This window comes from Hypanus sabinus, chromosome 10, assembly GCF_030144855.1.
Source record: "Hypanus sabinus isolate sHypSab1 chromosome 10, sHypSab1.hap1, whole genome shotgun sequence".
Lineage (NCBI taxonomy): Eukaryota > Metazoa > Chordata > Chondrichthyes > Myliobatiformes > Dasyatidae > Hypanus > Hypanus sabinus.
Genome location: NC_082715.1, coordinates 20,581,661 through 20,593,770, shown reverse-complemented (window position 1 = coordinate 20,593,770; position 12,110 = coordinate 20,581,661). Strand labels below are relative to the sequence as shown.

The 12,110-nt window shown below is 41.0% G+C and overlaps 1 protein-coding gene across 4 annotated transcripts in view; it reads left to right on the top strand.

Moving 5' to 3' along the window:
• Positions 1-12,110, top strand: part of tbc1d32 (TBC1 domain family, member 32) — a 210,966-nt gene that overhangs the window by 128,512 nt on the left and 70,344 nt on the right. For all 4 annotated transcript variants that reach the window (XM_059981480.1, XM_059981481.1, XM_059981478.1 and 1 more), the window contains one exon: positions 11,836-11,924. In XM_059981480.1, coding sequence (XP_059837463.1) covers positions 11,836-11,924 — 89 coding nt within the window. The remainder of the gene's footprint in view (positions 1-11,835; positions 11,925-12,110) is intronic.

Sequence of the window (12,110 nt, the reverse complement as noted above, 5' to 3'; positions counted from 1 at the left end):
AAAACTTTCCCAAATATACAGCTTCAACACTGATAGTAACTGTCTCATATCCTAATTGGACATGCAGCTGGTACAGCATCCCTGTCCCTTTAATTATACTGTGGTCCTGTTTTCCAAACTCATTTAAACACAGAGTCTCTGTTTTCTTTTAAACTAGCTAAGTTCCCTGCACTTCTTTTAAAATCATTGGGGTCCATTGTCACTACTCCTGCAGAAGGATGAGAGTTACAGCTATGTAGGAACAGCACCATCCACAAATTCCATGTACTTAGGTAGTGTGTTTGCTCCCGGTTTCTCAGAACTCCAATAAATCCTCTAACTAAACCTATGCTTTCCTGCTTTAAATACCTCTGCAATGTTGGAAATTTCCTACCATGATTCTATCCTAATCGGGAATTGTCAGCATGGTTTTGTGCATGGGAGGTTATGTCTGATGAATCATTTGGAGATTTTTGAAGGGGTAACTGAGAGGATAGATAAAGACTGTGGATGCTACCTATCTGGACTTTAGCGAGGCCTTTGGCAAGGTATTGCATAATAGATTGATCTGGAAGGTTAGGTCGCGTATGATTCAAGGGAATCTGCTGAGGTGGATTGAGAATTGGCTCAGTGATTGGAAGCAGAGCATGATGGCTGAACATTAGTCTTCCCACTGGTGATGTGTGACAATTTGGGTGTCCCAAGGCTTCATTGTTGGGACCTTTGATATTCCTTATTTATGGAAATGATATTGAGGTGAAATATAGAGCCCTGTATATAAGCCTTAGACACATGTATATGGCTAGGGCACTTTAGACATTTGCACAGTACTGCATTTGTCAACATGGAGAGCAAGTTTGTAAATCTGGTGGGAGCCAGGGACGTTGAGATGGCAAGAAGTGAGCACTGAGGAAGGAATGTGGAACAAGTGGCAGAGGAGTACCAGGGTCAGGGGATGTCGAGGGTACAGACGTACGTTGTCCTGGAACACCAGGCAAAGCATTTGATTCCAAACAATTGGTTTATTGATCATTACAGAATGTCTCTCTGGTGCTTTTCGCTCCTTCCCTCGCTCCTTACCCCTTTCCTATTCTGAATCCTCGCTATATATATATGTGCCTAGGACTTTTGCACAGTGCTATATATTGCAAAATTAGTAAGTTTGCTGATACTAAATTAGGGTGCCTTATTGATTGTGAAGCAGGTTGCAATGAATTGCAAGAAAATCGGTTGAGGAGATGGGCTAAAGAATGGGAAATAGATTTCAACTTAGATAAGCATTAGATGATGCATTTTGGACAGTCAAACCAGAGTAGGACAGGGAAAGTAAGGCTCTAGTGAGTGTTGTGAAACAGAGGGACCTGTGATTGCAAGTGCACAGTTTGCGGAAAGCAGCCATACAAGTAAATATGGTGGTGAAGAAGGCCTTTAGCATGCTGGCTTTCATCAGACAGGGCATGGAATTTAGGATGAAAGTCATGATGACAGTTATGTAAGTCATTAATAAGTTCACACATTAAGTACTGTGTACAATTTTGGTTATCCTATATAGGAAAGATATTGTCAAACTGGAGAGGGTGCAGAAGAGATTTACAAAGATGCTGCCTGTTTTAGAGGTCTTGAATTATAGAGAGAAGTGGTACCTTTATCCCCCAGAGCACAGGAGAATGAGGGTGATCTTACAGAAGTTTATAAAATTATGAAGGGTATGGATAAGATGGGTGATTATAGACTGTTCCCCAGGATTGGGTAGTCCAAAACTGAAGGGCACAGTACAAGTTAAGAGAGGAGAGATTAAAAGAGACCTTGCAGGTAACTTCTTCCCATAGAGAGTAGTGAGTCTATGGAATGATCTGTCAGAGGAAGCGGTCACAACACGTATAGTTGCAACATTTAAGAGGTACTTGTATAGGTAAATGGAGGGGTGGAATTTGGTAAGCTATGAGACAGACAAGGACCACTGGGACTAGCAAAGAGGATGCTGTGGTTATCATGGACTAGTTGGGCTGAAGAGTCTGATTCTGCCTTCTATTACTCTTTGAATCTGTGCACCTCTATCAGCCTTGTCTTCTTCATGGAAAACAAACCCACCTTGCCCAGTGTCCCCTCATAACAGAAATGTTCTAATGCAACACACACAAAATGCTGGAGGAACTCAGCAGGCTAGGCAGCATCCATGGAAAAGAGTAAATAATGATGTTTTGGGCTGAGATCCTTCATTTTACAAAAAGAAAATAAATAAGTAAGCAATAAATATCGATAACATGAGATGAAGATTCCTTGAAAGTGAGCCCATGGGTTGTGGAAACATTTGAGTATTGGGGTGAGTTAAGTTATCCCCATTGATTCCATAGTCTGATTGTTGAGGGGTAATAACTGTTCCTGAACTTGGTGGTGTGAGTCTTCAGGCTCCTGTACATCCTTCCTGATGGCAGCAGCAAGACAGAGTATTGACTAGGTGTTTTGATTGCACAATCTAATTAAAAATCTAAAAGATTAAACACTACGTTTAAAGAAAATAGCTCAAAATGTGTCTTCAAGTCAAGTCAACTTTTATTGTCATTTCAACCATAACTGCTGGTACAGTGCATAGTAAAAATGAGACAACGTTTTTCAGGACCATGGTTTACATGACACAGTACTAAAAACTAGACTGAACTACGTAATAAAAAAAAACACAGAGAAAGCTATACTAGACTACAGACCTACACTGGACTATATAAACAGTGCAGGCATTAGAATAAATAATAAACAGGACAGTAGGGCAAGGTGTCAGTCCAGGCTTCGGGTATTGAGGAGTCTGATAGCTTGGGGGAAGAAACTGTTATATAGTCTGGTCGTGAGAACCCGAATGCTTCGGAGCCATTTCCCAGACGGCAGGAGGGAGAAGAGATTGTATGAGGGGTGCATGGGGTCCTTCATAATGCTGTTTCCTTTTCGGATGCAGCGTGTAGTGTAAATGTCCATGATGGCGGGAAGAGAGACCCCGATGATCTTCCCAGCTGACCTCACTATCCGCTGCAGGGTCTTGCGATCCGAGATTATGCAATTTCCGAACCAGGCAGTGATGCAGCTGCTCAGGATGCTCTCAATACAACCCCTGTAGAATGTGATGAGGATGGAGGGTGGGAGATGGACTTTCCTCAGCCTTTGCAAAAAGTAGAGATGCTGCTGGTCTTTCTTTGCTATGGAGCTGGTGTTGAGGGACCAGGTGAGATACTCCATCAGGTGAACACCAAAAAATTTGGTGCTAATTTATTGTCCATTGTCCATTGTCCATTGTCCATTGAGCATGTTGCAAATTAATAGACTTATATAAGACCATAAGAAATAGGAGCAGAATTAGGCCACTTGGTTCATTGAGTCTGCTCTGCCATTCCATCATGGCTGATTTATAGCCCCTTTCAAGCCCATTCTCCTGCTTTCTCCCTGTTACCAAGAACCTATCAACATCTGCTTTAAATAGACGCAATGACCTGTCCTCCATGGCCATATGTGTCAGTGAATTACACAGATTCACCACCCTCTGGCTAAAGAAGTACCTTCTCATATCTGTTCTAAAAGGATATCCTTTTATTCTGAGACTGTGTCCTCTGATCCTAGACTCGCCCACTATAGCAACATCCTCTCCACATCCACTCTGTCAATATTCAATAGGTTTCTGTGAGGTTCCCCCCTCATTTTTCTAAGCTCTAGTGAGTACAGGCCCACAGCCATCAAATGCTCCTCTTATATTAACCCTTTCTTCCCCAGAATCAGTCTTGTGAACCTCCTCTGGACCCTGTCCAATGCCAGCACATCCTTCCTTAGATAAGGGGTTCAAAGCTTCTCACAATATTCCAAGTGGAATTCCAATATTCCATTGCTTTATAAAGTCTCAGCATCACGCCCTTGCTCTTATGTTCTCGTCCTCTCACAATTAATCTTAACATTGCATTTGCCTTTGTTACCACTGACTCAACCCAGGGGTTGGTGTTGGGGCCACTTCTTTTTACACTGTATATCGATGATTTAGATTATGGATTAAATGGTTTTGTGGCTAAATTTGCAGATGACACCAAGATAGGTGGAGGAGCAGGAAGTGTTGAAGAAATGGAAAGGTTGCAGAGAACTTGGTCAGTTTAGGAGAGTGGGCAAAGAAATGGCAGATGAGATACAATGTTGAAAAATGTACGGTTGTACATTTTGGAAGAAGAAATAATCATGCAGATTTTTATTTAGATGGGGAGAAAATTCAAAACATCAGAAGTGCAAAGGGACAGAGGGTCCTCGTGCTGGATAGATACCCTAAAGGTTAACCACCAGGTTGGATTGGCAGTAAAGAAAGCGAATGCTATGTTGGCATTCATTTCAAGAGGAATAGTGTATAAGAGTAAGGAGGTGTTGATGTGGCTCTGTGGGGCACTGGTGAGCCCTCATTTGGAATACTGTGTGCCGTTTTGGGCCCTTATCTTAGAACGGATGTACCGATGTTGGAGAGAGTTCAGAGAAGATTTACGAGGATGATTTCTGGAATGCAGGGGCTAACATTTGAGGAGCGTTTGTCGGCTCTTGGACTGTATTCATTATAGTATAGAAGAATGAGAGGGAATCTCATAGAAACATTTTGAATGTTGGACAGAGTAGATGTGGAAATGCTGTTTCCCTTGGTGGGTGAGTCCAGGTCAGGAGGCCACAGTCTTAGAATTAGAGGGTACTCATTTAAAACAGAGATGAGAATCTTTTTAGCCAGAGGGTCGTGGATTTATGGAATTCGGTACCACATACAATCATTGAGGGTGTTTTAAGAGGAGATTGATATGTATCAAATTAGTCAGGGTATCAAGGGATATGGGGAAAAAGCCAAAAATTGGAACTAGATGGGAGAATAGTTTAGCTCATGGTGCAGTGACAGAGCAGACTCAAAGGGCCTAATGGCCTACTTCTGCTCCTTTGTCTTGTGATCTTGTGAACCGGCAGGTTAACATTTAGAAAATCCTGCGAAAGGATTCCCAAGTCACTTTGCACCCCTAACTTTTGAATTTTCTCCTCATTTAGAAAATTATCTGTGCCCTTATTTCTTCATCCAAAGTGTATTTTCATACACTTCCCTAAACTAATATTCTATCTGCCACTTCTTTTCCCATTCTCCCAATCTGTGCAAGTCCTTTTGCAGAATCCTTGCTTCTTCAACACCACCTATCTTTGTATTGTCTGCAAAATTGGCTGCAGAGTCATTAATTCTGTCATCCAATTCGTTGACATGTAATGTGAAAAGAAAAGGTCCCAATAACTGATCCCAGTGGTTGGCTCTTGTCACCAGCAGCCAAGCAGAATTTGCCCCTTTATTCCAACTCGTTTCCTCCTGCTAATCAGCCTATCTTTTATTCATGCTAGTATCTTTCCTGTAATACCATAGGCTCTTATCTTGATTAGCAGCCTCATGCGTGGCACCTTGTTATGAATATCCAACTACATAACGTCTACTGACTCAACTTTGTCTGTCCCATTATATCCTCAGAGAATTCCAACAGATTTGTCCAGCAAGATTTTCTCTTAAGGAAACCATGCTGACTTTTGCTTACTTTACCATGTGCCTAGAGGTACCCTGAAACCTCATTCTTAATAATGGACTCCAACATCTACCCAAGCACTGATGTTAAGCTAACTGGCCCATAATTTCCTTTCTTCTGGTTCCTTCCCTTCTTAAAGAGTGAAGTGACAGTGGCAATTTTCTTGTCCTCTAGAAGTATTCCAGAAGCTAATGATTCCAAGAAGATCATTACTAATGCCTCCAGCAATCCCTTCGGTGTCATCCATCTGATCCAGATGACTTATTTACCTTCAGACCGTTCAGCTTCCCAAGCACTTTCTCCTAGTAATAGCAACTACATTCATTTCTGCCCCTTGACGCTCTTGAATTTCTGGCATCCTTCTTGGGTCTTCCACAGTGAAGACACTGAAATATATAACTGATAAAATTATGAACAGCTAAAATATCAAACCATGTCAACATTCAAAGTTATTACAGTTGTTCTTATTTTATATAGTGAGTTCTCTACGGTCAGTGCCATAGAACATCCTAATGAGTACCATTGTCATTTAAATAGTTTTGAAATGTTGTTAGTGATGCAGCATCATCCCGCATAAGAGTGAAATAAATCAATGCGTTTTTCAGTCGTAGTAATAGTTTATAGTTTTAGTGGTATCAGTGTGCGCTGTAATATATGGATCTATTTCTTTAGAGCAAGGACCCCCCACCCCTAGCACTACATATTGATCTGTTGTTTGTGCATGCACATTGTTCCCCCTCTCTCTCGCTCTCACGCTGTCTCTCATGAATACACTATTTAAAGCCATCTCCCACTTTTAGCTTTTAGTGTGGTTTTATTTAATCAGAATCAGAATCAGACTTTAACCGCCAAGTACCTGTGAACATACAAGGAATTTACTTCCGGCAGATCTTGTCTCTCTGCTCATAACAATAATAATGATAAATATAAATGAAAATATAGATTATACATACAGGTAGTGCAATCCAAATAATAGTTAGCTGACAGTTAACCGGCAGTTAACTGTTCAGCAAAGTGACCGCAGTAGGGAAAAAACTTCTCCTGTGCCTATTAGTCTTAGTCTGGAGGTATCTGAAGCGCCTACCAGACAGAAGCAGTTCAAACAGTCCGTGTGCAGGATGGAAGGAGTCCTTTATGATGTTCCCCACCTCTTCTTCAACCTGGAAGAGTACAGGTCCACAATAGAGGGCAGGGAGGCTCCAATGATGCGCTCGGCAGTCCTCACTGTGCGCTGTAGTCTGGTTCTATCCTGCTTGGTGGCGGCTCCAAACCACACAGTGATGGAGCTGCACAGGACAGACTCAATGACTGCAGTGTAGAACTGCAGCAGCAATTCCTGAGGCAGACCATATTTCCTCAAGAGCCGCAGGAAGTACATCCACTGCTGGGCCTTCTTCAGGATGGAGCTGATGTTCTGCTCCCACTTCAGATCCTGAGAGATGGTGGTTCCCAGGAACCTGAAGTTCTCCACGGTGGACACAGGGCTGCTGAGGACTGTGAAGGGGGACATAACTGGGGGATTGATATATATTTAATTGATATATAGTTGTGCACAGTCACACAAATTAGCAACAAATACAAACCTGAATGTCAGAAAATATCACAAACTGCACCGACAGTTAAAGGATGAAATAGTGAGAGTTAAACAGCACAAGAAAGCTGTCACGGATGCTCCAAAGGAACCCATGAGTAACAGTGAAAGATACACTGAATTTAAATGACAGTAACATGACAATGGCTTCATTCAGGAAAACTGACGAATTTGATAGTGCTAATGAAGGCTGGGAGACATATATTGAGAGGGTGGAACTGTTCTGTAACACAAACAATGTGGAGGAGCAAAAAAAAGTCCCTGCACCTCCTAGCTTAATGGTCCCTAGAATATACAGTCTCTTACACATCTTAGTAATCCCTGCAAAGCCAGCAAGCAAGACTTTTGATGAAATTGTTACAATTTTACAAAATCACTTGAGCCCTAAGCTGCTGGCAATAGCTGAGAGATTGAAATTTTCCAAAAGGAACTAATCAAAAGATGAAAGTCTTTCTGAACACATTGCAGAACTGTGCATACTTTCCCAGTACTGTGACTTTAGCAATGGACCTTCTGATACATTAAGGGACAGGCTCATATGTGGTATGCATTGTCAAAGCACTCAGAAAAGACCACTATCTGAAAGAGACCTAACCTTAGAATGGGCATTGACCATTGCAATATCATTAGAAGATGCAGCAGAACTACAGGAAAGGAGGTTAGAATGTGAAATACAGAAATGTCCCTGAATGGTACAAAAAGCCAAAGATGTTATCAATGTGGCAAGTCCTCCCATAATGAAAATGACTATTGGCTCAAAGAAAAAGTCTGCAGTAAGTTTCAAAGACAAGGTCACATAGAGAGAATATGCAAGGCAGAGAAAAAGCATGGCAGAGTGAAAAATCTCTAACACAAAACTAAACAAAGTTACCGAATGTAAAACAGAATCAGACAACATAGAGTCTGACAAAGACGAACTGACATGCCTAGAACTGCATAGTGTAACTGAAGCAGATCGCAAAATCATCTGGATCACAATAGATGTCTCGGGATAAAACCGAAAATGCAGCTGGGTAAAGGGTCAGCTTTATCCATAATTCCAGAGGCTGACTGTAACAGACTGTTTTCTCTGATACCATTAGAGAAGACCTCAGTGATGCTAAAAATTTACGCAGGTGAAAAAATGTTTCCCAAAGGCAAACTGAAAATAAATGTGATGTATGGAGGCCATACCCAACAGTTACAGGTTCATGTGTTGAAAAGTGGAGAGCCAGCACTTTCTGGATGTGAATGGTTAAGAACAATCCAAATGGAACTGGCACTCAATCAAAGCCCTCAGTGTGACATCAACAGGCAATGGCAGCCTAAATGGTAGCACTAACCAGAGGCTGTCGCAGCTGCTTAATACTAATGAGAAGATGTCTGAGAAAGGAATAGATAAATAGATTGAAAATATTGCCAAAAGATGTTTGGGATGCCAAAAAGTTCAAAATGCACCCCCACAGGCACCATTACACCCGTGGGAGTGGTGTCATCTCCATGGCAAAGAGTACATATTGACTTTGTTGGGCCATTCATGGGCTCCATGTTTCTGATTGCTGAGGATGCTCATTCGGAGTGGCCGGAGGATATACCAATGAAGTCAACCACCTCAGCAAAAATGGTCTCCGCTCTGAGGACTGTCTTCACCAGAAATGGCTTACCAGAACAAAATGTGAGTGACAACAGACCACAGTACATGTCAGAAGAATTCCAGCTGTTCCTGAAGTTCTTCATCACTCAGCAACAAATGGGTTAGCTGAAAGGTTTAACCAAACCTTCCATTAAAACGATGGACAAGGAGGACACTTCTCTACAGTACAAGGTGGACAACTTCCTTTTTATGTATCAATACTCTGTTTATGCAACAGCAAATCAAACACCTGCAATGCTGTTCATGAGCAGGAATCTGAGATCTCGCACTGACCTCCTGAAACTAGACCAACGGACGGAAGTGCAGAATAAACAGTTCAACCGGTTGCCAAGTGAAGCAGGAAGGAGCTCTGAAATTGGACAGGAATTCCTAGCGCATGATTACTGAGAAGACAGGTAGACACAGGAACTGGACTGCTGATGTACACAGTGGATGTTGGAGATCAGGTATGGAGACGTCATGTGGACCAGATACTGGATGTTCAACCGAAGAACACACCAGAGTCGATTGTATCCAACAAGACGGGCACATTACAGTCACTGAACTTACCCCCCAGTGATGATCACGTCACTGACAGCATCCTGACACCAGAAACCAAGAAAGTCATCTTAGGCAAGACACCTACTAAAGCTGATACCACAGCACAGGCACAAAGGCATAACGAGAATGTTACTGTTGACAAGAAACCTGCCAAACCTGATGCCACTCCACAGGTCCAGAAGCACTATCCTGAAAGAAACAGAGTGTCTCCCAAAAGACTATGTAGTCTGCCCATGTACATTGTTTCTTTTGTTTCTTCTCTCTCTTTCTCTCTCACTGCAATGTGATATACCAGTTAAAGCCATCTCCCATGTGCCTGCTTTTATTTATTTGTGCACAGATACAACATGCAGCTCCTAAGTAATCAGTCTTCAATATCTGTGTGCTGCTGTCTGATTGAATTACTGTATATGCTTGTTTCCAGAGCAGAACTGAATACATGGTTTTCATATTTAAGGCTAAAAGTGCAACTAGCAATCAAAAGCTTTTCTTTACCATCATCTTTTCTTGTGACCTGCTTTTGAAGATGCCAGAAGCATTTTCTGTTCTTCTGATTTGTATTCTAATTCAATACTAACCTTTGCCTATTTCACCTCCTCATTTTGATCAAGGAATGAATAATTTGAAATAACTTATGCAGCAATCAATTAATATAGAAAAGGGATGCTACAATGTTTGAAAGAAGAATTCACCCCTCTTGGAAGTTTTCATGTTTATTATTTTACAACATTGAATCACAGTGGATTTAATTTGTCTTTTGACACTGATCAACGGAAAAAGACTTTTCCTTCTCAAAGTGAAAACAGATCTCTACAAGATGATCTAAATTAATGACAAATATAAAATACAAAATAATTGATTACATAAGTTCTCACCTTCCTTTAATATGACATACCAAATCATCACTGGTACAGCCAATGGTTTTAGAAGTCACATAATTAGTTAAATGGGGATCTGTGTGCAGTCAAGGTGTTTCAATTGATTGTAGTAAAAATACACCTGTATCTGCAAGGTGAGTCAGTATCCTGGCAAAAACAACACCACAAAGACAAAAGAACTCTCCAAGCAACTCCGCGATAAGGTTATTGAAAGCACGAGTCAGGAGATGGATACAAGAAAATTTACAAGTCACTGAATATCCCTTGGAGTACAGTTAAGTCAATCATCGAAAAATGGGAAGAATATGGCACAACCATAAATCTGCCTAGAGCAGGCCATCCTCAAAAACTGACTAACTCCGTGCAAGAAGGGCACTAGTGAAGGAGGTCACCAAGAAACCTATGACAATTCTGGAGGAGTTACAAGTTTCAGAGACTGTGCATACAAAAACTGTTGCCCGGGTGCTTCACCAGTCGCAGCTTTATGGGAGAGTGGGAAGGGGAAAGCCACTGTTGAAAAAACTTCACATTAAATCTTAATTAGAGTTTGCCAGAAGACACATGAGAGTCTCTGAAGTCAGCTGAAAGAAGGTTCTATGGTCTATTGAAAGCAAAATTGAGCTTTTTGGCCATCAGACTAAACACCATCCCAATCATGAAACATGGTGGTGGCTGCATTATGCTGTGGGGATGCTTCACTGCAGCTGTCTTTGGAAGGCTTGTAGAGGGTAAAATGAATGTGGCAAAATACAGGGAAATCCTGGAGGAATACCTGATGCAGTCTGCAAGAGAACAGCGACTTGAGAGAAGATTTGTTTTCCAGCAAGACAATGATCCCAAGCATAAAATCAAAGCTACACAGGAATGGCTTAAAAACAACAAAGTTAATGTCCTGGAGTGGCCAAGTCAGAGTCCAGACATTCATCTAATTGATAATTTGTGGCTGGACTTCAAAAGGGCTGTTCACTTATGATCCCCATGTAATTTGAAGAGCTTGAGCAGTTCTGTGAGGAAGAAAGGGGAAAAATTGTAGTGTCCAGATGTGCAAAGCTGGTAGAGACCTATCCACACACAGACTCAGGGCTGTAATTGCTGACAAAGGTGCATCTACTAAATATGAACTTGAAGGGGGTGAATTCTTATACAATCAGTCATTTTGTGGTTTATATTTGAAATTAGTTTAAATCACCTTGTAGAGATCTATTTTCATTTTGACATGAAAGAGTCTTTTTCTGTTGCACAGTGTCAAAAAAAGCCAAATTAAATCCACTATATTGTAAAATAATAAAATAAGAAAGCTTCCAAGCTGGTGGGGGGGTAGGTAATTAATACTGTTTATAGGTAGTTGATATATTATTTGAATATTTGGTCTCAGTATCAAGGGTCATTGGCTAAAACTTATATTTAGATGCCTCACAAGTGGATGTCTTGTTAAGTTCTGCCTATATTGATACTACAGTTGTCTATTAGAATACTAAAATAGGAACTATAGCAAAGAATTTGTATGTCTTGTCGGTGCATGGACTAACTTACATTGGTATGCTTGTCTACAAAATATATAAAACAAACTTATAAACAGGTTTTTTCTTTAGTCCCCTATTTTTATACTAGTCTGCCTCTAAATGGTGTTGCAGTCAGTGTAACAGTGCTTCTCTTTTATAGGATGTAATTGACCGACTGATAATTATCAATTCAAATGCCAAAATACACTCGCTGTTCAACTATGAGCATTCCCATATGTTTGGACTTAGGTAAGTGGCATCCTACTAACAGCTGAAAATAATGTATTCATGCAAATGTTGCTGTTCATTTCAAAGGATAGCAGATATCTTTCCCTGAGGGACATTGGCGAAACAGATGGATTTTTCATGACTGCTTGTAGTTTCATAGTCATCATTACTGAACCTATATTTTTATTCCAGATTTACTTAATTGCT